Below are 25,981 nucleotides of genomic sequence, written 5' to 3'. Positions count from 1 at the left end.
AAATGATTTATTTATGGGACGTGAACTCCAAGACCCCCTTTTTGGACAGGCTGATTTGGAAGTCATTAGGAATTTCCAGTAATCCTATCAGAAAAAGGTGCCGCAGAGTCCACTTTTGATCGCATACACGTTCACGTAAGCTTCCTGTAAGAAAGTGTCAAAAACATTATGAGAGCTCCTGTAAAATATTTATTAAGACTTATAATTAAATAACGGTGTATTCAAATCAATTCGATACAATATTAAACAAAATTCTATAATTTTCTTATTTACGATGCTTTACGATGAGAATAACGTTGGTCGTTTAGGTTTCAATGAGCTCATGTGCTATACTAAACACTTGGTATTGGAATTATAGGTCGTATAACAATACTTCATGCCTTTCCAACTACATAAAGTATTGTACAATCACTTAGTGGCATGTGTAAATGAGTGAGTAATTAGCTAGAATGGTGAGTTACATTGCTAATTTACTTTTGAAGAGTCATGGCACACTGCTGCAAAATTATTGCTAGTCGGAAAATAAGTTTTTACGCTCAAATGAGTTATTTCACTCATGAATGATTTAATACACTCTGAGTGAGTTATTCTACGTCGTGAGTGAGAATGAATCCATCAGCCTATTGTGAGTGAAATGCATTACCAGTTAATCATAGTTAAAAAAATTATCGTGACTTTTCAACTCATCTCATTGATTGCTCATTCAACTCATGATTAAATTTAGCAACATTCATTTTGACTCTGTGTGTACCTCACTTCTAACCACAAGATATGAAAATAGAAGTAGACACGATTTATTCAATAATTCTTGAAGCTACACAAGAATTGTCTAATGCGTCGCACGTATGTTTAATGTTTTGTTTTGCAAAACCACACCACTTGCTAGGGCAATAATAATTAATGTGACACTTGTGTGACACACACACACACGCGTTGAAAGGTGCTAAAAGCATGGTCATTCGCTCGTGCGAATACTAAGTGTACTTATACTTAGACCGTAACTCCGCCGGGGGAAGGTCGGGCAATATAAATGCCACGCGGGGGAGAACAATTCTACCGCTCAGCGTTGAGTACTCAACAGCAAACGTGTCAGCTTACCTGCCACGCCAAACACTTAATGGCTGAATGGACGATTGCTACCGCTTGAAGCACTCAAGCACCGTTTCGCACACCCACCCCATCAAAAGTGTCACGTCATTGGGGCCCAGCACAGGACACACGGCGTAGCAAGTACGCAACCAGTAACAGACGCGCGTCTGCAAAAGTATCCTTGAGCGAATCTGTCCTGAAGCATCCGCTGAAGCTCTTAAGTTTCTTTGCCACGCTTGCCACAAACCGCTACCACAAACAGCAACACTCAAGTGTCACTGAGCATTGCTTACGCGGGAATGGGCAGAGAGAAGCAAGCGGAATCAAATTAACAACGGCACAATACGAAACGGAACGTGGGCAAAGTTCGCTAGGTGGGTGAGATTTTCGGTGTAATTAAATTGTTGCCTCCGTTAACCGATGCCGTTTGAAGCCTCGCTCCCCTATCACACGTGTAAAGCTGTCAATTAGGCCACAAGGTACAAGTCATTCGATCCGATAGGGACCGACACTTACGCAACTCGGGTTAGTTCTGCCTCGGGGTGTAAGTTTTCCATTTCGAAAAAGGAAAGTCCCACACCACATCTTCACCATTGTGAATTAATAATTTCAATTTATTTCGATTCCGTATTCGCCTGACGGCACACGGATGGACCTACTACTATCCTACCCCCAAGGGTCGGGCATTTTGCTACGGCTTACTCCATTACAATAACCTCAACTTTGATTGGCTCCCTGTGTACTTGCTTCGGCTTCGGTGCAACTTTTTCACCTCGCATTGGCACCAATCGTGATGGGAAGTGTTCGCCTAGAACGGAAACTACACTCTCAAAGCGGAACGGTCTTGAAGGAGTGTGCGGTATGAAAAATGAAACACGCTGCATACGCTGCGCGAAGCTCCGAATCGAAGGACGCCGGTTTGTACACTTTATCGTTCAAAAATAGAACCAATAAATGTTGGGAAGGTCGCCGGCGTTCGTTGTCATCTTGGTCGGCGTCGCACCGGGGGTGAATATTATGAATATTTTATTCAGGTGCGCCACACCGCTGTACCTGTGCTAAGCTTTCGAGACGCTTTTGCTAGGCTAACGGAAGGTACAACCTGAAGCCGGAACGATCAGAATGCGTTTGCCGAACGTTAAGGAGTAACCCATTTTTGCGCTCCCTCTTTTTTATTACCGAGCTTGACTGTTTTCTCAAGCGGCAAGCTTGGTTTGTGGTGGAAATGATTAAATTAGGTTTTCATGTGTCGTGGCAAATCCTTCCGAGCATGTTTGCTTGTTTCGCTTCGGGCGAACTTTATTCCATTACAGATGACATCACATACTGCGGCGTGAAATGGCATTGGAAGGAAATAAAGTTTGGTATAAAAATAAAACGGGCTTTGGAGTGAAATCAGCCACATGTCGTCGTACAGTTGATGTTTGATGTGGAAAGCGATGGATTGGATAAACCAACATCGCTGTAAAACAACCTCCTCCAGGCGAGGATCAATGAAGATTTGGTTGTTCTACAGACAACTGTTATGCATTAAGGGGATGGAGTACAAATTCAACTAGTGTTTAACGTTAAGATTGATATTTTGCGACTGAAATTGTGTCTCCATTATGAATCACAACATTATTTATGGTTATATTGTACCAAATCGGGTATTTTTGAGGAAAGTTCACGGATAAAAATGGCATTTTTCCAGATAAATTAGTTTTTTTCAATGAACGCAACAGCTGATGTCAGTTATTGGTTATTGGGTGTAATTGGTACAATTTGCTTCAAGAATTGTCCAATGTAGTGTTAATAGTATAAATAGTATAACAAAAACAATTCGCTTAAAAGTCAGACATATCATTAAATGCATTTTAGCCGAAAAACGTGAAATTCGACTGCGGATATTCTAGTTACGCGAATTCTTCGGGAACGCATAAATAGCGTATCTCTGCAACAGACTGTATTTCCCTAAACTACGTAAAATTGTAAGAAAATTGTTGTTTTATATAAAATTTTGAAACACTGATTCACAATCCTATCGAAGCCTTAAGACCAAAATTACCAAAAATGGCCAAAATTTGAGATTAATTTTAAAATGAATGTCCAAGTTTAAATCACGAATAAATCGAAATAATTCTCAATCTTATTAGACTCGAGCAATTAGTCACGATAACCCACCAGATTACCTAGAAAGGAAAGTTCGCCAAAGGTTATCGTTCCAAAAAAAAAAGCACAGAAGCTCAAGCAACAAAAATTAACTCCACAACTTAATTTCGATGTCCTCCTAACAAAACCGTACAAATTAAAACCGGACATTACCACAAAACCCCTTAACAGCAATACCTGCAGCAGGGCTACTACTACTACCACCCAACACAATTAAAAGCCCTCATCATCCTACCACAACATCATTTTCCAAACCGAACCAACAAGAACCACCGACCGATCGATCGGCTCCGGGTTTCCCATTGCCAGCCTTTGGTTGTTTATTTATTACACACACACACACACATATACACACACAGTTTGCCTAAATTCCTGCCCCCCAAAATTGGCACCGGCCTCTAGGAAAGGTTGTGAGTCCCGTGATTTTTCGTTTTCGTCTTTGTTTCGTCCTGTTTTTGCACAAAGTTGTAATAACTTGTGCGTGTTGTTGTAAGGTGCGTCCCGGGCCGAACAAGGGCCAAGGGGGAAGGAAACACATAATCGCTTGAACACTTTGGTCCATGATGACGTGGCGAAAGGAACACACGGGTACAACTGTGGAGAAGGCCTTCTTGGGCAGGTTTCCTTTTTCCCACACAGTCAGTACCTTAATTATGCTTGTCCTCTGTGGCAGGGACGGGGACCTACACCTGCCTTGTCTGGTGCTGGATTTTAATAACTGCCTGAAGGTCAGGGGTTTGTTGCCTTTTGCTACCGTTAGGTTTAATTTTTATTAACACCTACTGTGTGTGTGTGTTGTGAGCGTTTGCTATTGCTTGCTTTACTGAAGTCGCGCAAGCTCGTAAGCCGGTAATGAGCGGGCATTGGATATATTAGGGCCGGTAATCATTCATTTTTTAGCAGTAAAAATGAAGACCGGATGGTGCGTGTGTGTAGGTAATATGTTTGTTTTTGCTGTTTTGTAAAATAAGTAATCTTTTAATACGTAAATTACGCTGTCCTATCTAGAGCGGCAGAGACCCCAGCACAGGATTCTCGTAAAATATAAAAAAGAGCAATATTGTAAAAAAAAACACCATTTTTGAAATATTCCCAGCAACAAATTAGAACAGCACGAGGAGGGAAGAACCAAATTTTACATAAATTGAAGCAAAACGTGGCTACAAAGCACCTCCGACGGAGCGGCCCGAAACGAGTGACGATGACGAAAAATTTCAATTATTCACCAACACCCACCCCCTCCCTCCCCTCCCCTCTCCAGGTGAGCAGCAACCGGCAACGGAATTTACGGTTTCGCAAACCATGCCCGGAAGCGAAGGTTCGTTGGACCGAGCATAAACCCGTCTTCGGCGAACAGAACAGATCTCTGTCCACGACGTACCTCCCTCGAACTCGGAAGCGAAAGCGAAGCAGCGAGGCAGCAATATCGACAACAACTGGAAATGTTTAGCTTGAGAGCCAGTAGGAAGGAAGCAAGACGCCAAATAGAAAGGCAAGAGGGAGAGGAAACAGAACGACAAAGTTTGGAGAATCCTTTACGCCAGCTGCTTGGGTTGCGCTAGTCGGTGGCGAGCTTTTCGTAAAGTGGGACGTCCCGATGGGATGGGAAACGTATGATTCCAATTAATAACGTTGCTTTAAAGTAGCTTACGGTGTGTGTTGGTTTTTGGTGGGACTTCACCATTGCCTTTTGAAGTTTTTAAATCCATTGATTAAATGTGTTACGGTAGAACAATGGCGAGCCGCACATGGCTACTAATTGAATACAGGCGCAGGAAGGTGGCATGCCTTAGCGGATAAAACGCTTCCCCTGGGTGGGACCTGTTACCGATGCGACAAAAATGAAATGACACACATTTGTTATGCAGATTTATTCCTGCGGGATCTTCCCTCCGCTGGTGTGGAGAGAGAACAAGGATCCGCACGGCTTATACCCGACGATGACCAGGGATTTACACGCGCTGACAGTACACCGTGGCGTCATTATTCAAGCGGAATATATGGTTTCACTCTTGAGCGCAATAATAAATTATTGCCGGTAGCCCGTGCGCAAACGCACGTGCACGGTGAATAATGCAACGAAAGTAAAGCAATTAATTTAATGTATTGACTAAATCCCTTAAGCCACGTGCAGTGGAAACATGTCAATCCGAAACACACTGTTGCTACACACAATTGAGCGTATTGTTTGCAGTCGTCGTCTTTTAGTTCCATTGACGAATTAATGAAGCGTGTCATGTGACGACAATTCTTCACTAAACGTTTGAAAATATAATTGAATCCAATCGAAAGCTCCTTTCTTCAAAGGTAGTTCGTAGGGAAGGTTAATACTAATTAGCTCCTAATGGATTTGGCTTACGGTTTTGAGAGGTTTCATGTGTCTATTGGCAACCATAATTAAAGTCTGTTATTAATCAATCGAATGCGTTCATACCGTTGACAGCAGAAGTGTGAAAAATCATGTTTTTCACTGCGTGCAAAATGTTATTCAACATCACTCTGATCATGTTTCATTTCTGATGTTTCATTTCCATCATCTTAATTTTTAATTTTATCAGTATGATTTTCAACACGTCGCAAGCTGGAGCTGAGTTTGACAGCTCTTTGTGATGTGTTGAAAATTATGTAAAAGAATTGAAATTGTATTGTGATGCAACTACAACTCGTGACGTGCTGTTGAAAAACATCTTGCAAACAGTGAATAATGCTGGGCACGTTGAAGATTGACTTGAAAACCCCCTGTAAAGTACAGGCAATCACACAGAATCAGTATAAATTCAGGAACAAAAATAACACGCTGCATTGAAAGACTCAGCAGGTACTAAAACTTTGTTCAATTCGCAACTCAATCTCAACCTGTCATAGTCATCGCTTTGATTGATTTTCGGTTTTCTTTTCGATTCCCTCCACCAAATACGTCACACAAAAGCAAGCATACTTTGCATAGCGAGATGCATCATCGTCTACACAAAAAGAAAGTAACGACTACAACAACCAGACAAAAACGAGAAGAAAGCAATGCTGGAAACTTCTAGCCAGCTCGTTAAGCATAACCGTCAGCATATGGATTGCGTTCCAGAAACGTCCATCAGCGTGAAGAATCTATGCGCGTAAGCTTTTTTTTCTTTCTTCTTTTGGGTGATATTAACATACGCCCCGAATGAAGTTGCTACTAGCCGTGTATGGAAAAACGTAAACAACTTTGTCGTTCGGTTCGCTTGACGCGGACAGGCGGCGGGCCACATCCCGGGTTTGTTGCTTCACGTACGCCCGTTTGTTACTTGTACTGCTCGTCGCGCCGACGCTCGGTTTATGAAAAGTTGGAGAAAAATCGTTACCATTTTCTATTCACTCACCGAGACAGGCGGCGATCCACAGGGGTAGTGAGGAACAGAGCGAACGGTACGCAAGGTAGTGAATAAAAGCGAAAAAAGAAGCTTAAGTCTGTTTGCTCAGCACCGGGAAGCGTTGAAGAAGCAATGCACACAATCCGGTGCTACATCTGACTGTAACTTTGTCTAGTCTTGTGAAATGCGGGAATGTAACGTGACGAAATCGTCCCCCGCTTGGCACACCGCTGATGATAGTGTTTGTGTTCCACTTTGTTTTTATTCGGGATCGAATCCTGGCAACAAACGCACTCTCGTTTTCAACTTTTTCGTTCGTATTCGTTACTGCTCGATTTAACGACTGAGGGAAGTAATTGAGCTGAAGTTTTGAATAGTTCATTTAGCCTTCGAATTCATTTTTTTTTTCATTTCAGTCAAAAATATGCTCCCCAAAAAGCTACCATAGTAACGTGGCAAGCAATTTCATGATTTTCCGACTTGCCAGCATTCCCTGACGCCAAGGCAACAACGAAACCCGCATATTACCCAAATCCCACAAACAACTTTACCACCCGTGTGCCTTTAGGGGTGTGTGTGTGTAACGACATCGTTGTCCCTTTTTGCGGTTCGGTACCGATCGACCTCCCTCGAATCGGGTGTTTGTGGGCGTTAAAGAGGTAGCAACATTATCACGTGTCCCCAAAAAATCTAACCTTCCCTACAGGACGAACCGTGTGTACGGCGTTGCCCGAGCAACCAAGAAGGATGACGGGGACGGGGAGAAGGGAGCAAAGCTTGTGGAAAAGTCGAGAATTTCTTTCGAGCAGTAGTTACTACATGTTGTTTGTTTTGTTATTTACTGTATTTCGAAACATTCAATCGCGGCAGCGGGTACCACCGGGTGTGTTGAAAGGATATTCGATGTTCGTGGAAAATTGACTGCCACACGGCTAATGAATTTCTAATGGAGATTGATTAGATTTTGGAAAATGTGGATTGAAAAAGGAGAAGCAGCAACAACTCAACACAAGAGGGTCTCGGTTGCTATGGGGCGCCGATAGGGCCAACATTAAGGGCATGGCACTTTTGAGAGGGTAAGTCGAAAGCCGGTTTATGTGGCCTGGTTTCCATGACAGCAAAGTACATGTGTAGGCTACCAGTTAGGTTTGTAATATTTTCTTATATTGAACATTATTTGTTACTGACAAATTGGGCTCTGAAAAAACGGGGGCTGACACGCTAGGTGCTTGCTTTTCCGTGAAGGTAATGCAACCGATTTGAAGATTTTGTTGATGTTTATGTTTATGTGAGTACAAAACCCACAACCTAGCACGAAATAAGACTCAACCTGAAGTTCACGCCTGAGCATTGTTTATATTCTCTATTTTGACCCGTTTACATGGCTACGTATCTCTATTTCCAGGTGTCTCTTAAATCCGAAAAGTACAGCAATTGATACTGAATCTGAATTGCTAGTCGAACTGATGCCCAATCCAAACCGATGCTGGAATGGCTACTAGAACCCATACTGGGGTTGGAATAGATCCTGAAATCATACCGATCATGTAAGTTATTCTGAAACCCTACTGGCTCTAGAAAAGACACATTTACCAGATACCAGATCCCATTTTGTAGTTGATCCTGAACCCTGAACTCCGGTCCTGGAACTGCTCCCCAACTCATAAAGACACAGCAGCTAAACCTGAACCATTACTGGCTTTACAATTGGTATTGGTATTGATTCTATACTGATCCTGCAACTTATACAGAAGCTTTACCATTCCTGGAATTGATCTTGAGCTCATACTGGCCCTGGCAATTATCCTGGATTCATATCAGTCCTGGAGCTTATCCAGATCACCTATCGGTCCAATCAACTTAAACCCATAATGAACCTAGAACTGATTCTTAACCCTAACCGATCCTGGAACTGCTCATCAACCCATAAAGTTCCAGAAACTAAACCAGAATCACTAATAGGCTTAGAATTGGTATTGATCTTACCATTCCTGGAATTGATCTTGAACTTATACTAGCCCTGGAATTGATCTCCGAACCATACCAGTTGTGGAGTTATCCATACCAGTTACCCAGAACACTTACCGGGCCTTGACGTCATTTTAAACTCATAATGGTCCTTGAACTGATCCTGAACCTACAACAGTCCTGCAGCTCATCCATATGTTATTTCAATTCAAGAGTTGTACTTGGATTTGTCTCAGTCAAGGAAGGAATTGATGAAGGAACTGATACAGTGCCTGCTCTGAACTAGTGTAGTGACGAAAGAGTCCATCATGACTAAAGTCACTTCAAGTCTTTTGACAGACAGACAGTCTTATCTAGTTCCTAAACATGCTACTGGCTAATGAACCGTTCCTGTCAGCAATTTTCTGTTTTTCAAAATTCAACGAAGAAATATGACCTTCCAAGTTACAAGCAGGAACAAATGTGATGCGTTTTACTCCTAACTCCTTAGGTTGGCGTATATGGAGTGTCGAACCCAAATGTCAAACTTTATATTATACAAATTAGCTGAAATTGTGAAACCTCCAAAATGGATAATTTCAATCAAATTGTATAATTTATATTCTATTGAAAAAATAAGAGGTACAAGTGGGTATTTTCCTAAACAGGTCTAAGCTAACCTGATATAAATAACAATTGCAAAAACATTCGTATAAGTTTGTTAGAAAGGTGTAAATAATCCTAAAAACACCATCAGATGGACGCTTCAGATACATTCCCACGTTATTGAGCCCAGCGTTGAAGCGTTTGCTTATCGTTAACGCAATGCACTAATGCTATGCGCTAACGCACGTAACGGATATCAGAGCCAGCACCGTATTGATCTGAACCGTAGAACATCGAAATTTAATTTCATTGATAACCAGGAATTGCAATGTCTGTATCGATACTGCTCATTACAGTGATATGCTGGTTTGCCATTTATCTTTAACAGTAGCTATCGCAACACCTTTCCCGAAAAGCGCTCCATCTGAAAGAACACGAATTGCGCTGCTGTTCGTTCCTGTCCATTTGGCTGATCCCCTTTATACATTAATTAATTTCAGTTTGCGTAATCTCTTTCCCCAAGCGTCCGGTACTGCTGCTGCTGGTGTACAGAACAAAGCACACTCAAAAGGGTGAAAAGCAGTCAGAAGGAGAGTGAGTGAGAGAGAGAGAGAGAGAGAGAGAGAGAGAGAGAGAGAGAGAGAGAGGGGGGGGGGGGAAAGAACACGATAAACCATTGTTTGCTTCTCACCGACTTTCTCGGGCAGATCCTAGCGCAATGGGGCAAAGGGATTTTCACCTTTCTGGCGGAATCGATTTCGAACAGCCATTTGGTGCTACGAAACGTTTCCATCATATTACTCTTGCCAGCCGATAATTAATCCGATCCGTAACCGGGTGCCGGGCACTCTCCTCGCCAGCTGTGGTAGTGGTGTTTGGGTAGGAAAGTTTTCGCCAAACGCACTTCTTTTCACTTGCTTCAATTTCCCCCCGTCAATTGGACGTAAAATCGAAAAGAAAAGCGAAAAACATCAAAATCAATCAAATGCTGATTTCAAATTCGATGCTGCGCCCGTTGCGGGTGGTCGTCGTCGTCCGATCGATCCGGTTGACCTCAAAAGGAAGGTTTGGAGAGGTGGGAAGTGTTTTCTTTGCTTTTCTTTTTTTTTTCATTTTTAACAGCACCGGAAACTGGGCGAGCAATCATTGGAAAGCGGAGTTCGGGGGCAACTTCCTGGCAAACGGTGGCAAAATGGTAAAAGCAAAACAAACGAAATATATGCGTGTATGCGTGAAGGAAGATGGAAAAGAGCAGAGGAGGGAAATAAAGTAAAACAAAAACAGAAAGGGAGAGAGTGATTTGGGCAACCGAAGCCGAGCGCTTTTCATTTCTATGCAAACGAAATTGTTTAAAGCCGGGGATCGGCACAATTCATGATTTTTCTTTGAATGCAAAATTTTCGGTACGGAGAAAAAGAACAAACAGTGTGACGAATATAAAATACGGTCTAAGAGGCACGGGTACAGCAATACAAACACGGCACACCACCATCCCGTGGGGCCCCCATGGTGTCGGCAAATGTCGAATGCATACTTTATGGGGGGCTTAGATGACTAAGCTTTTTTCCGCTCCACTCCGGTCCCTGGCAAGCTCGGCCCAAGCTCCCGTACAGACCGGAATGGGAAAAAAGGGGGGGGGAGGGAAGAAGGCAAGAAATCGATTCGTTTTGACCTCCTTCCAGGAGGGGAGGAAACAACTGACACGGGAGCGAGCTTTCTGTTTGCATGATCATCAACGTTATTGGTGGTGGTCGGCTTGGCCGGAATAGCCTCAGCCCCGTTAGGCGTCGGCTTTTGAAAGGAGGGGGAATTTTCTATATTATCTGTTTCATGTAAATTTCCAAATCTAAATGTATTTCCTTCAAATTTCAAATCGTTGTTTGATTTATAAACTATTAAGTTAAAGACGACCAAATATTTTAAAGAAATGTACGAAATTTCGCCTAAAACTCAAACATATTGTAATACAGCTACGTTTAAATGAAGCAAAATTTTAATAAGAAATTAAACATCATTCAATAAAGCAAATAACTATAAAAAAATGCTATATGTTGGTGCAAATGAGCACCTCCAAACGACGGCATAACCTATTAAAATGGCATTTAAATGTATCGTTCAGCAAAACCAGGGTGAAAATACAAACAAACCATCAAACGGTAAACGGTGGCGCATTTTACAACTTGCGTGCAGTGTTGTAGCCGCGAATAATAGAATGTGTCTGTTTGTAGTAAACGAAACGCGATTTAAATACAGTTCCTTCCCCCCCTGCCCTTTCCTGCTTGCTTTCCGCGCCCACCTTAGGCACGTTTGCGGGTTTCCATCAAAACAATCTATTCAACCGGGGCAGAGGAAGCACAACGTTACATAAACGGTTAAGGGAAGCCCATAAACCGGACAGACATTGAGGTCAGCAGCAGACGTTCGACCCGCCCCCCCCCCCCCAAACCACCCCAACGTTCGTTTCGTCGTTTCGCTAATGGATTGGGAATCGTGTGAGTCACCTAGTTGAACGTCCGGTTCATGCATATTACTGTGCCGCGCAATTGAAGCGAAGGGAAAGAAGAAGAAAAAAACGAAAAAAACAGCCAATTCCCCCCTCCCGCTCGGAAGGGACAGTCGGAACAAGCACGCTTCTGTAACCCGGGGACAGCAGCAGCAGTAAAAAAAGCCTCCGGGCTCAATCTAACCAGCACCATTAAAGCTGGACACCGCACCGTCCGGTTCTCTCCGTACGCTGATGATTGCGAGTGTACCAGCCAAGTGCAATGGAGATCGTGGCAGGTTTGCAAATACCCTTGCCAGGCTGGCTGGTTTCGGATCCGGTTCCCAGAACGCAGTCTTCTCTGCATCATCGTCCGCTGGAATTTGGCGCAATTCATAGGAAGTATTAGGTCTTTTTTCGCGTTTATTTGGGCTACGCTAACAAAGTTGCGTCTAACATTTGCGCAAGATAACGGGGGGGGGGGGGGGGGGGGGGAGCGGGGAGAAAAAACGAGCGGGTTCCATAAAAATAAAAAAATACAACCACAACTTGGCAAGCAAGTCACGCTGAATGGGGGGTCGTAATGCAAACAAAGCGCGTCTACTATACGCTTACAGTGTGTGTGTGTGTGTGTGTGTGTGTGTGTGTGTGTGTGTGTGTGTGTGTGTGTGTGTGTGTGTGTGTGTGTGTGTGTGGAGATAGTATGTGGTTTGGTGAATGTGGAATTACGAGCGGAGCTAGTTCACAGTTTTGCTGCATATTGTGCATACTTTATGGTAAAAATCACAGGCTGTGAGAAAGCACAGTGTGTCGATTCGTGGAGATATCGAAAGGATTTGCCTTTCTAGAGCTAAGGAACGTGTCTAAGGCACTTATTCAATACTTGCAAATTAATAATTGCGTTCCTGAAAGCCTAACACCTAAAAGCGACTGACTTACGATAAATATAGCAAAAACATCATGAAACCTGCGTTTCTCTTTATGAATTAAATTAATAATAATAAAAAACGATTGGAAAATACATTCATGGATTCTAATTGTCTATTAAAGCTTAATATTTTCAACATGTCATGGTTTTCTAAACAAATTTTAGCTCTTTATACTAAAAATACTTTATGCTTTGAAACAAATTTAGGCTGAACTGATGGTAAATGATCCAGTCGTCAACCCATACGACTTAACAACATGCCCGTCGCGGGTTCAAGCCTAGAAAGAGCCGTCTCCCCGTAACTGGGACTGACTTATCCGGCTGCATGGTTCTGAATAAAGTCTCGAAAGCCTTTTCTAGACCGACATGTCCGCATAGGACGTTTACGTCAAATCGAAGAAGAAGAAGAAGAAGAAGAAGAAGAAGAAGAAGATAGGTAAATCGTTAGAATAGTAATTTGCTTAGCATAGCAGAATATAATAGCATAAATATAAATATATTGTTGCAATAATAATATTGTTTTAATAGTAAAAATCATCTCAGATAAAAAAAGATCAACGAACAACGAACAAAGAACTAGAAGCACTAGCATTGAAAAATACATAATAATAGATGAAGCTCAATAAATGAATAAAAAAATAAAAAAAAAATTATGAAATAGTTAAAGTAAACAACTTTTGAAACGATATGAAATTCTCGATGATCGATTTTATTTCCCCCAGTCAGCATTGAACAGAATGCATTTTCTGTGTGCGAAAGATAAAACTTTTCCACCTAACAAAACCACCACCCAGCTGCCAACCCCTCCGCCCAGGGGCCAAACAACAATAAAACTATAGGAAAAACAAACCCAAACAAAACAGCTGTCATGGCAAACTACAACTGTGTGAGTGTGTTCGTGTGTGTGTGTGTGTCTGTTTGTGCTGCGTCGAAGCCGTTTTGACCTTTCGGCTAACTTCCACCGTCCACTTCACCGGGGAGCGCACTGGACGGGGGGCTATGGAGTTCTTAAGATGTTTCATTTGCCCCTTCCCCCCCCCCCACCTCCCATCCCATCCCCTTTATCGTCTGCTCCTACCTGCTGTTCCAGCTTCTGGTGCCGGCTGCTGGCATTGTTGTTGTTGTTGCTGCTGCTGTGGTGGTGGTTGCCACTGCCACTGGTGCTGCTGCTGGTATTATTGATTGCACTCATTGCGCGGCGTCGTTCTTTCGCGGTGCTCTACCTCCTTTTCACGCCGCGGCCACCTCATCCACACACGCACTCACTCGCTCGGAGGGGGGTGGGGCACACCACATACACACACACAAACACACGCGGGGACCACAGTGACACACCCCGGGGAAGCTCGTCAACAAGCGGAAGCACAAACCGAGCGTCGTCAAGGATATACTCTCTCTTCCCTTTTCGTTGCAGGATATATTCGTTGGTGTAGCGTTGACGCAATTTTTTTTTTTAAATACCTCACTAACACATAAACACACACTGCTACACACAGTGTCACACTGCACAAACGCTGCTTGCGCTGGTACACAACAGAGCCACTGGAAGCAATCGGCAGGCAAACTGGTGCAAATCTTTAAACGCCGATAGCCCGCAAACCAATCTTTGCGGCCGATTGGTACCAATTATCAAACACCGATACTGCGTTGCCAAAGATAAAGGTGGACGATGCACCACCACTGCAGATCGATGCGCCACGACCGTTGGAATCGAACGCGCGATGATGCGTTCCTGTCGCTCGCTCCTGGGCTCGTATACAGCAACAAACAACGGGCCCAACGCTACCACCACCACTACCAACAACGCCGTGCACGTTGTGATGTCATACGGATCGAAACTATTTTATCGATACGGGGACTCAATACGGCTCAGACGCTTATTAACAAATCATTTACCGTAGCGGGCAGGGCCGTCCACACAGCAACGCGTTGGGTGGTTTTGGGGGGCGACAAGCTTTGCACAATTCCGCCCGAAAAGAACGTTATCCTGTACACAAACACCACCGCAGCGTACACCTGGACGGTCAAACAAATGTGTGGCTTTTACGCACACATACACACACGCACACACACTTGTGTAAAAGGAACGCTGCAGGACTGCAGGGATGTTCGGAGTGTGAATTTGGGTTTCCCTTCGATACCGTACGGCGATGCCAAACAGACCGACGACACGGACACGGACCGAGTGCGCGTACGGCTGCGTGTGTGCCTCTTGCTCTGGACGCGAACGTTATGAAAATAACGGTAATGGTACCCGAGCCCCGTACCGAGAATCAACCAGTGTGGCCAGATTATTTTGGCGGTTTTCGGTAGGCGCATCAAAATTTTATCGGTAGTTTTCGGTAGGTTAAAACTCGAAACTTAACTGAGTTAAAAAAAGTAAAAGCGAAATAAGTGTTAAGCGGGATGGGGGGAGGGGGGGGTGGTCGGGTACTAATGCGCAAAATCAAAGTTCCATCTCACGAGAATATGCATCCTCTATCTGGGATATGGATTAGATTTGGTTCAGCGGTTACACAAATGAAGGTCTTTCTGAAGTGTCGATGTGAAAATTGTACTGGGAATTCTAAGCCAAAGAAGGACTAAGATGCACATTTTTTTCTCAGTGGTGACAAGTTCTTTTTCTCGGGGCTCCACCGCTGACCGCTTAGGGCCGCAGCAATGCTCCATTGGATACGATTTAATTGTACGTGCTGCGATTAGATTTTCGATGGATTATTTAGATTGATAAAATTGTTTGGCTGAGTTTCATAGTTCAATGATTAAAAAATTGAGATTTTTTCCCTCAAATCCTAGATATAGATATACATCAGTATTTCTGGTCACTTTGCTCACAGGGCAAGGCGTGCTTTTGACAGTTTTGACAGTTTGGGTTGTTTTGGCGTGTGCCATAAAAAAGAAGATGCCATAAACAATTTTGCAGGGTTGTTGCGCATGGTTTGAAATTGGGTGATGAAAATCGGGAGTTGAATTATAAAAATGTACCACATTTGTTATATGTACTATTTGAAGATGGGAGGATATATTCTTATTAAAAAAATATATAGTAAAAACAAACATACTTGCGATAAAGGTGTTTTAAAATGATAGTCTAGGTATAGTTTTTTTAAAGTAAAATTTGGCACAACAACACTATGTTTGATGCTCAATAACGAAATACAGTAGAACGTCGATTATCCGGGGGCGGATTAACCGTCGGGCGGCTTAACCGTGCGCATAAATGTGACAGCTGCCCAAACATGTGGCGAAAATTTGCAGCGATAGTCAAGTAAACAACCATTTTTTGTGCAGCTCTGTAGCGTCTAGTGGTATTTTCGGAATCAATTTTTGTTCATGAACAGTTGCTAAACCTCTAGTTATTGATTAACATAATATTCTACTAACGATTAATCGATAAATTCAATGTGAATTAATCATAAAATTTAAAAAAATTATAATTTTTGTATGAATTTGACATTTCTTGGCCGATTATCCGTGCAAATCGATTAACCGGCAACCCTCCGGTCCCGAGCTGCCCGGATAATCGACGTTCTACTGTATGCTTTCTTAACAGTGTGTATATCTGAAAACCTGATTTTAATCCCAGCAATTATTCAGTTAGTAGTAGTATTAGTACACCTTATTAGTTATTTGATAAGATTCCAACTGAAGATTAAAATTATGTAACTTTCAAAGTTGTTTTTGAAATTCAATTAGAAGGATATTATTTTGCATTTAACAATTGATGTATCAAATCAGTACAATTTGTTCAAAGAACTGTCAAATTTAGAATATCACACATATTGCGTATGGCGTATATCGAGGAATACATGTATATGAATACGATCTCCAATATTGCTTCAAAAGCTAAACCTGACTTAGGAACATCATAATTCTCCTCAGACGTGAATGAAAACATTGGGACCAAAAATCTCGCAAAAATCTTGGTTGCATAACAATTGATCGCAAATTTATAAGTAGCAAAGTTCATGTTCGCAAATCAATTTTTCATACACACATACTGGAGATTGCTCCATACAGAGCAGCGAGGCCGATATTTGAACTGTGCATCGCAATTTTCCATCTTCCCGATATTTAGTTTTATTCAATAATACATTCAAACGACCCGATAAGCACGCATCGATGGTGTAAATAAAATAACTGCATATCTCACCTGAACTCGGAAGCATTTCCAACCACCCCCCGAGCGGAGCATGCTGGTTGGTTTGAAAAGTCAAAAACCGTTGCATATTCATCAAATCAATGTGCTCGATCGGAAGCGGCACGCTGCCTTTTTCCCCCTCAGCTGCCCCATCGACTCACACTGAGCAAGCTTTGGTCCCTCAATGGCAATGAAATCGTAGAACTTCGCAAACACGCACACCAAAGCCACTCTCGTGCGGCAAGCCGAAGCGCAGCGTTCGATGACGATAGTGGCCGGTGCGTTTTTCTGATAAAACGTGTACACCCTCGACACCATATTCGAACCCACCCCGCCACCCGGTAGTGTAGCCGGGTTCCGTTCGCGCCCGTACGCTTGTTTTGGTTGCAGTGCCAGTGGTGCGGTTGGTGTGTGCTGGTAGTGTTTGTGATTATCCACCCTGCACTGGGAGAGTAGGGGAGATACCGGGAGGTGAAGGGGAGGAATGACACAAAGTAGCACTGGAGGGTGGCACATTTTCGTATCGAGTCTAACTGTGACTGTGACCGGGACTGTCGCGGCTTTTACGCAGAGCGCCGAGTTTTACTTTCCAACGGTCCTCCGTTCTGACGTGACGTGACGCGGCGTTTGACTTTTCTCACTCGTGTGGTGTTCCGTTGCTGCAGTTGCACACGGCAATCGTAGGAGGCGTACGGTGGCCTCCTTTGTTCGTACACCTAACACAACGTAAACAATCGATATTTGCGTTTTACTGCCACGATGTCGGCCGAAGAGTTGAAGCTGCTGGACGAGCTGTTCGAGAGCTGCCAGTACCAGGACTCGCTGGACATGATCGAGAAGCTAACGGTAAGCAGGGCGGGCAGAGAGTGTTGGTTGGCAAAACTGGTGAATGTAACAGTGGTTTCCGTTTGTTTCTCCCCCCCAACCAACCAGGACGGACGGGACAGCTGTGAGGTGAAGTGGCGCCTCGCCAGGACCGTGTTTTTCCTCTCCAAGCAGTCCACCATCGACGACGAGAAGGAAAAACTCGTCCGGGAGGCGTTCGGGCACGCGTCGGCCGCCCTGGACACGGACGGGGACAACTTTGGCGCCAACAAGTGGTACGGCGCCATCCTGTCCGAGAAGGCCGCCCTGGACGGGGTGACCGAGCGCATCAAGCAGCTGGAAAACGTGCAGAAGCACTTCCAGCGCGCGGTCGCCCTGAACGGGACGTCCGATCCGGGCATCTGGCACATGCTCGGGCAGTTCAACTACAAGCTCTCCGAGGTGAACTGGATCACGCGCAAGCTCATCAATTCGGTTGCCCCGAACCCACCGACCGCCTCGTACGCGGAGGCGCTGGAATGCTTCACCAAGGCCGAAACCATCAAGCCCGGCTTCTACGCGCTCAATCTGCTGTACCTTGGCAAGTGCCAGCTGGCGCTGAAGCAGCCGGGCGAGGCGAAAGCGTGGCTCGAGCGGGCCGCCGCCGTCGAGGTGCGGTGCGAGGACGACCGGATCTGCCGCGAAGAGGCCACCGAACTGTTGCGGAAACTGTAAGAACGCGGGCCGCATCAAGTTTCGCGTGTTGTGAGCCGTGTGTGTGTGTGTGTGTGTTGAATGGGAGGGGGGCGAAAGGGTGCCTTGTTACCACGGTGCTGTTCGTGCGGTGTGGTCAAAGTAGACCGTGCCTTTTTTGGGGTGCACCATCGCTTGCAAGTGAATTTTAAAGTGACAATGCGCAATGAAGGGCGTTGCGTGCATTAGGAGGGTTTTATTTTTTGAAATTTTGGTTTTACCAATCAATCCCGCACAATGTACGCTAGTCGGTTAGCAAATGTACAAAAGTTTCTAGTTCGTTTTTTTACACGCGTGTTGGTGAAATAAATTGAAAATCAATGGCCATGAAAATTAACATGTGTGTTGCGTTTTGTTACTTTCAACTGCTGTTTTCAAATAATTGTAAACATACTAGACAAGTACAGCTATGGAAAATGTAGGGGCTAAAGTTCAACAGATATCACGCTATTTTTAGTCTCAACTGTTACTTACACTACAGCTGGAAGTCATCGAGAAACCTGCCACCCTGCGAACCATACCAATTAATCGCGGGTGCTTGATGTTTTTGCGCCCCTCCTTGCTAATTTGCTTTCCGTGTCCAAACGGGGGCTTTTTTTCGCTCTCCCCCCCCCCACTCGGGAGCCTAACATACCTGTTTAGATCCCTGCTTGAAGTTGTCGTTGCTATTTGCCACCCCACCACAATACAACATCTTGACCTGTGCTTATCGGTAATGGCCGCTTATCGCAATCGCAACTCGCAAGCTGACAAAGGAGATTTAAAGCCCCTGAGTCACCTCTCTACCCCCTTACCCCCTGTAACGTTTCCTTATCGTTCGTGGAGGGTATGTAACAAGTGTACAGACCCTGGGTGGTAGTGGTGTTGGGAGAGAGATAAGCTATATGTTAGCCGAATGAACCCGGCAAATGGAAGAATGAATACGAAAGTGCATCAAACGACGCACAAATGCTGCACATCAAAGAGAAGCGAATGTAGCTTCGCGCAGCGTGTACAGCCAAGATCCAGGGGTTGGCAAACATTTCCAGAAAAGCAATAATTACTGCAACTTTTAAAAGGTCGGTATGCAAAGAAGTGCTGTAAAATGCCTGCCCCTGGCATAGGTAAATTAGAAATAAGGATTTTTTGTCCAGCCTTCACAACAATTCGTGTCAATTTTTTGCTATATTTTATGATCAGTTTTTAGAGTTTGTTGTTAGTTTTTTGTTCATATAACTTTAATTTGTTTAAGATGGTTGTCATCAAGCAAAATGGAGTACAACACATATAATTGCACATATATTTTTAATGATGTTCAAGATCTGTAAACAACTTTGCAATAATTTTGTTTGCTAGGTAAACTTGCTTTTATGTTCCAGATATACTCATGCACTCAAGAATATGTGAACGGAAATGCTTAAAATAAGAGATGTATTTGTTTTCAATCTTCAGTAAATCCAAAGACCTGTTCGTTTAGAACCTGGTCACTGGTGGAAACATGCTGTAAAATAAGCATTTTTAAACATAGAAACATGATTTTGGCACCAAACGAAATATTGTTCGTGGAAATTTTGGAGTTTATTGTTCATAAAAGTCCGTGTTTTGTGCTCTTACCTGCCAATGATTTGTTATTTCTTCAATTTGTTGGAAAATTTCGTAGCAAAATAGTATTTATATTTGTAGAAGATATTGGATCATGCTTTTGAAATATGCCAGTTTTGACAAGGAACCTTTTAATTTTAACACAAGCACTTATATGTGAAAACTGTTCGAATATTGTATAGTATGCCTCCAATGCCCTCAAATAACTATGAAATAGTTCCATATAGCACCCATGGTGACATTATTAAAAATAAAACTAGATGACTGAACTCTATCTGAACAGGTCGTTAGCATGAGAATTAGCTTTTTGGATTCTTCATTACTTTTTTTCAATTTCAAATATGATGATTGAAAATGAAGAAAGCAATCCCGCCGTAAATGTGATCAGATGAACAATTACTTCGAACTAATTGTTGACATTTATGTCACAAAGAATACATGAAAAAGTGTCAATATGTGAACAATAAGCATCATTAGCAAAGTCTGATTTTTCCTTCAAATACTGGAAATGTGTTTGTAACATTCATTGTAAAGACATCATTCCAATTGTACGTACGCGACAGATATCTTGAAGATAAGCACAACACAAACGGAAGCTTCCAAACGGCACCGCAAAAGCTTCTGTTGCACATTTGTCGAATTGTTTTATGTTTCATAGTGATTCGTGTGTCGCACAAAGAGAGCGCTCGAGAGAGCACAGAGTGTCAGATGAGAGGTTGATAGGCTCTCTATAGTCCGACATGCGACACATCCAGGAAGCGTTAGAAGCGGGTACGAACGGCACTGTGCTTAGTCACCCTAATGACATCGCAAAATTGCGCCTCCGAATGGGGAGGGCGGCGAACCCGGCTGCTGGAACCCGGGCAGAGCGACGAGGAATTGCGTTTTGCTGCGTCCAAAACGCAGATAAGCGGCTACTGCAGCCGACGCGCGGAGCGGGGTGGGGGTACAGAATCGACGTCCGAATCGGTCGATTTTGTAGTGGGAGCCCTCCGTCCCCTGCCCATGTCTTCCGAAGGTCCACCAAGCGCACTGGTGAAACTGGTTCTGCAGTGTCGCGAGATCGCTGCAGGCGAACAGTAACGCGGTACCGCTTCAACCGGCAACATGGAGGACAGCACGTGGAAGGAAGCCGATCAGCTGTTCGCTGAGTACAAGTTTCGCGAATCGTACGAGCTGCTAGTAGCAAGCAGGAAGCAGAAAACGGTAAGAACCGAAAGGCCCGGTTAAGGGGGTGCGCGTAGCAGACTTGAACTAACGGGGCTTTTCGTTTTCCAATTCTTCCGGGGAACATTTGAAGGACCCGGACTACGAAACGCTATGGCGGCTGTGTCGTGTGGTGTACTCGATGTCACGCGAGCTGGCGGCCGACGAGCAGCTCGCCAAACAGCTGGCCGCACTCATCTACGAAGGGTTCGAGTATGCGAAGGAGGCGCTCGCCCTACAGCCGGAAGCGGCCAAGTCGCACAAGTACTACGCCATCTTTCTGGCGGAAAAGACCGGCATCGAGGGACTGAAGGAGCGTGTCCTGCAGCTCAGCACGATCCTGCGCCATCTGCGGCGCGCGACGGAGCTGGACAGTTCCGACCCGTTCGCTTGGTTTGTGCTCGGTCGCTTCTACCACAAGCTGGCCGGGCTGGCCTGGTTCCAGAAGAAGATGATCCACACCTTTACCAGCGACATACCGGAGGCGTCGTACGAGGACGCGCTCCGGTACTTTGAGCGAGCCGAGCAGCTGCAGCCCAACTTTTTCCCCCTCAACCATCTGATGCTGGGCGAGACGTACATTGCACTGAAGCAGGCGAAAAAGGCTCGTCCGTTGCTTGAGCTGGCCGCCAATCAGACTGCACCACGGTGAGTTTTCGGTTTTGTGCTTGTTTTAGTTGCTTTGAAGGTCGCTAAGAATGATTTGCTAAATTTCATGGTCGTTCCAGCACGGCGGATGATCGTGAAGCGCAGCGCGAAGCGAAGGCACTGCTGAAAAAGCTGTAGATGACGTCTTGCAACCTCAATCTCAACCATGGCACACGGTTTCTCTCTCTCTCTCTTGCTTTAGGTGTATTTTGTTTCTTTGAACCCTCGCAATAAATAACAATAAAACAAAAAACACATCCATTACCGATCTGCCGTACCTCAATCTGTTTGACCGTGTGGCACGACAACCTTATCACAACCCGGAGCCGGAATGAAAATCAGACTTTTTGGGGAAAAGAAACGGATGTTCCTGTTCGCGTTGTGCGTACGCGAAAACCTATTCTGGCTTGCGGTAGCCAATGGAAGATAAGCACTAAAGCACAAAAGGTGATCAGTGCGCGTATGTTTTGGTACGAGGGTGCGATAGTGTAATCGGTGATGAGCAGGGGATGGTTTTTTTGTTGCTGTTGTTAGTTGAATTTAGTGGCGCTCGATTTTGGTAGATAATTAAGCGTCTTGGCGGCAGTGATTGTCATAACAATTCACACTTGCTGCGGCGACACGTGGGGTCATTAAGGAGTGAGGCAACATTTTTCAATTAATGTGCGCCAGACTGTTGACAGGAATGAGAAAGACAAGATGTAAGAAAATGATTGTTTTGTAATTATCTGTTTTTAAATTCATGTTTTGCTGTTGTGATTGTTCACAGTTTTTGGTGCAATCAAATTTGGTAGCAAAATGCATGCGCGTCATCAATGGTCGCTGCACAACGGCCGCATCGCAACCGAATTTGAAAATTGGTGCTGAAACATTTCACGTTAGTATCGCTAGCGTAAGATAGGTGGCGCCCGCCATTCGCATGAAACCGTGTTAGCTCGTAGTTACACGTGCCATTTCGATTGGGTGTAGTGGAAGTGTTGTGACGGGTTGTAAAAAGATGAACAATGTCACAATAGATAGAGTCATAATAGAGACCTTTTTAAAATTATATTGTTATTTCAATATGGGACAACATGGGTATGTTAAGCAAATAATTTATATTTTCCTAACATATCCCTAATTATGCCAAAAGAAGCTGCTCATATTACCTCAAACATGACTGTGTGTTCTAATCCATATGAAAAAAAATCTACTTTTGATCATATTATTAAAAATTCCATAAATGTTTCTACTTTCTTCATAAAAATCATGTACAAATATCATATATTTAATTTGAAACTCTGGAAAACTTCTACGTATTGTTGTATACACCCCAAGTTACGCGAATGATGCGTTCGGGAGACATTTGCGTAACTCAGATTTTCGCGTAAGTCGAATATCACTTTTACAGCCAAAAAATACTTGATTAATTATGACGTTTCAATTAAATGAAATTTGAATTTAGTTCATTTGTGTAATTTATTGCTTATTTGATGAAATTCATGTAGAAAATTCGGTTATTTCTGTCTCTGTAGTAATGTCTTTTTAGTGATTGTTGTAAATTGTACTGATTTGACATCTCAAATGTCAAAAATAGAAACTTGTGTAACTCGAACTCGCGTGACTGTATAGATAAAAGAAGAATTTCGAATAAAAATAACACATATATCATATTACATTATTGTTTTGATGTTTGTTATATTTTTTGCTTATTTGTTATTCTATTATGATACTGCCATACGATATTTAAAAAAAATGTTTTCTTATATACATACCATTATTTTCATCATTTATCATTTATAACATTTATCACATTATTTATAATATAGAAGACATATAAATAAAAATAAGACAAATAAAACTACCAAAATCACTTAATTAAAAACAAAACATTCCAATACTTTTCCGCGCAAAAAAAACGTGCCACCAATCTCTCGGGGGTTTTCGCAAGGGCCACCACGCTCCCGCCTATCAACACCAGCAGCGTGAAACGTACGGTGTGTGCGTTCGGCTCGATCGGGCCGTCTCTTTCACGCTCACCAAAACACGACGACGGGCAGGGAAAATCTGCCTTCGGCTACGCCGCTCGCTGCGCGCATCGGGGCCCAAACGTGTGGACGGGGCAGACAAAACCGAAAACCCACATCCAGCAGCACACGGCGCGCGCGGCAGCACGCTCAATCTTGTTTTGCGCGTTACAAAGCGAACACAGCGTGTGTTTTTCCTCCGTGTCACTCACCGCTGCTGAAAACGCGCCATAAAAATTTGTGCAGCACACTCGGTGCAAACTTTGTTTGTTGTGTGGAAACGCTTTCCTTCTCGTGTGGGTAAAGTTGTGAAATATATTAAAAAAAAAAACTGCACTTGGTGCCATTATTTCACGCGATTTCCTATCATTTGGAGACAGTTCAGTGTGAGTTTAGCAGGAATTAGCAGTGTTTTCGTTGGTTCGTTCGGTTATCCTTGTGAGGAGAGCAATAAGAGTGTTTATTCCCGCCAAGAGATCAATTGCACGAGTCCTTTATAATCCGAAATTATTAGCGGAAATGTGAAAGATAGTTCGTACCGTGAGGCAACGTGGTTTTAGACCAGTTAAGTGGAAGAAAGGAATCGCTATTAGGACGCTATTAAATGTAGCAAAAGAATTATTGCGTATTGCGTTACAGCGCGTCAATTGTAGCATTGAAGTCGCATATTCTTAGGATGCTAACGCTATAGGGCGAAATTCAAAACCACTATTACATGAGAAATATTTTTTTCAAATTTCCTAATATTACTTCAAATTACTTTTTTCAACATTTCCTATTTGATAAGCAGTAAAAAGATTAACTAAAATTTAAAACTTCCCAGAAGCCCAGTTCGTTAGCTAAATCCTTGCATCAGGTTTCAAATAACAAAAGACAAAAGAACAATTGAATTCTACGAAACCAGTTGGCCGACTGATCGAAGCAACCATAGCCTTTGCCGTTGTGTGTCATCCTAATAACAACTCAAATATCAATTCGTTTCGTACCCATATTTTTCCAGGAAAAATCCAAGCAGACCGTGTTTGTGATAAGTGTTTGAAACGGAAGATTAAAGTGATTAGAAGAAAGAAGCCCCTCAGCGAGAACTGAAATTCAAATTTTGCTTCCAAGTCGAGCGGCTGGCTCGTCTCTGTGTGTGCGCTTGTGAACGCGTCTGCGTGTGTATGTTTGTGCTTGGCTTTTGTGGCCTGTATGATATAGGCTGGCTTGAGCCACTTTGGTCTGCTTTGCCTGGTGAACAACCTCGATCGAACCGCCGTGGTGCGTGGTGTGTGGTGCATTAGAGAGATAGCGGAAGAAAAGCAAAGGAAAAGCCCATCATCCTCCTCACGCCCGCGCTGTTTGTGTGTGCGTGCGTGTGTGTGTGTGTGTTTGGGTCGGTCATACAGAAGGGGAAAGCGAGGAAAATTACTTGCCCCTCGCGCCGTCGGGCTGAGCCAGCAGCAATCGCAGCAGCATCGGATTCAGCTGCTACAATTCCACTTGGCAGGAACGGTTCCGGAATTGAGAAGAAGAAATCAGGTAATGCACCATTATACTCATCCAAACCGACAAGAAACTCCCACCCCTGCCTTCCCCCCACACACACACACACACACACACACACACAGCCAAAGAGAGAAAGAGAGCCAACCCGTGTGCAGTGTGGTTAATAACAATAATAATGCCCACAACACCATAATTGCGCCCCAGGAGAGTGCGCTTCTGGGCAGTTTGCGGAAAGGAAGCCAAAAAAAGCTCGCGCGCACAGAGCAGTGTTGCGTTGGCGATGCCTTCTACCCCCGAAAAAAAAAAACAGGAACAACCGACATTAGCTTCGAGCATTATCCCACTTCTTCCCCACCTGGATCGGAGGGGTTTCTTAGGGGTCGGCACGAATTTCCTGATTCGGACATAACTGGAATTGTTTTTCGTAAAAATCAACCTCCCTCCGGATCATTTTCGGGGTTTGCTTGTTGGATTCTTTAGACCAGCGCCCCCCCAAAAGAAAATGCTAATTGCTGCTGAAAGGCAGACGCATCCCCGACCAGATGCTGCTGGCCCGCCCGTGGATACAGTTAATGCGTGTGCGTTGCTGAGCTGCCCTTTTTTCCCAAGCCCTCTCCCACAGGCTGCACATATTACACACGTACGCATGGTTCGGTTGTATTATGTTTCATCAGCTTCCTAATATCATCTACCCGGCCGTCGGGCGGCGCGTTCCCAAATCGGGAAACAACCCTCGGCAATACAATGTGTACATGTTAATATCCCCGTACAACACCACCACCACCCTCCCGTAGTTGTTGTTGT

General features: G+C 43.9%; 4 protein-coding genes across 7 annotated transcripts in view; 3 read left to right on the top strand and 1 right to left on the bottom strand.

The window, feature by feature from the left end:
• Positions 1–14,798, bottom strand: part of LOC121599629 (protein king tubby) — a 30,598-nt gene extending 15,800 nt beyond the window's left edge. Inside the window, exon 1 of one of the 2 annotated variants that reach the window (XM_041927584.1) lies at positions 13,629–14,798. In XM_041927584.1, coding sequence (XP_041783518.1) covers positions 13,629–13,742 — 114 coding nt within the window. In that variant the 5' untranslated portion in view covers positions 13,743–14,798. The remainder of the gene's footprint in view (positions 1–13,628) is intronic. The other variant, XM_041927585.1, reaches the window with a different exon arrangement.
• A 2,124-nt stretch (positions 14,799–16,922) lies between these two features.
• On the top strand, positions 16,923–18,581 carry LOC121600138 (regulator of microtubule dynamics protein 1-like). The gene is made up of 2 exons (XM_041928465.1): positions 16,923–17,537; positions 17,625–18,581. Exons 1-2 carry the CDS (start codon positions 17,451–17,453, stop codon positions 18,228–18,230), a joined length of 693 nt encoding a protein of 230 aa, XP_041784399.1. The 5' UTR covers positions 16,923–17,450; the 3' UTR covers positions 18,231–18,581.
• A 2,244-nt stretch (positions 18,582–20,825) lies between these two features.
• On the top strand, positions 20,826–21,954 carry LOC121599216 (regulator of microtubule dynamics protein 1-like). The gene is made up of 3 exons (XM_041926847.1): positions 20,826–21,035; positions 21,130–21,683; positions 21,764–21,954. Exons 1-3 carry the CDS (start codon positions 20,937–20,939, stop codon positions 21,819–21,821), a joined length of 711 nt encoding a protein of 236 aa, XP_041782781.1. The 5' UTR covers positions 20,826–20,936; the 3' UTR covers positions 21,822–21,954.
• A 1,823-nt stretch (positions 21,955–23,777) lies between these two features.
• The window catches only part of LOC121598347 (RNA-binding protein 24-B-like), a 50,345-nt gene continuing 48,141 nt past the window's right edge, over positions 23,778–25,981 (top strand). The window contains exons 1-2 of one of the 3 annotated variants that reach the window (XM_041925024.1): positions 23,778–23,985; positions 24,690–25,210. The gene's annotated coding sequence lies outside the window, so the exon portion shown is untranslated. Of the gene's footprint in view, positions 24,076–24,689; positions 25,211–25,981 lie in introns of all 3 variants that reach the window. The other 2 variants (XM_041925025.1, XM_041925027.1) reach the window with 2 other exon arrangements.

The sequence above is a fragment of the Anopheles merus genome, chromosome 3L (genome assembly GCF_017562075.2).
Source record: "Anopheles merus strain MAF chromosome 3L, AmerM5.1, whole genome shotgun sequence".
In the NCBI taxonomy this organism is placed as follows: Eukaryota; Metazoa; Arthropoda; class Insecta; order Diptera; family Culicidae; genus Anopheles; species Anopheles merus.
The sequence above is the reverse complement of the archived record's forward strand: the minus strand, read 5'-3'. Positions and strand labels throughout refer to the sequence as shown.

Bases quoted from the DNA above. Each gene is read 5' to 3' on its own strand.
- LOC121600138 (XM_041928465.1), top strand. From the start codon at position 17,451: ATGTCGGCCGAAGAGTTGAAGCTGCTGGACGAGCTGTTCGAGAGCTGC. The intron at 17,538-17,624 runs GTAAGCAGGGCG...CCAACCAACCAG, and splicing joins ACATGATCGAGAAGCTAACG to GACGGACGGGACAGCTGTGA.
- LOC121599216 (XM_041926847.1), top strand. From the start codon at position 20,937: ATGGAGGACAGCACGTGGAAGGAAGCCGATCAGCTGTTCGCTGAGTAC. The intron at 21,036-21,129 runs GTAAGAACCGAA...GAACATTTGAAG, and splicing joins CAAGCAGGAAGCAGAAAACG to GACCCGGACTACGAAACGCT. The intron at 21,684-21,763 runs GTGAGTTTTCGG...TGGTCGTTCCAG, and splicing joins GCCAATCAGACTGCACCACG to CACGGCGGATGATCGTGAAG.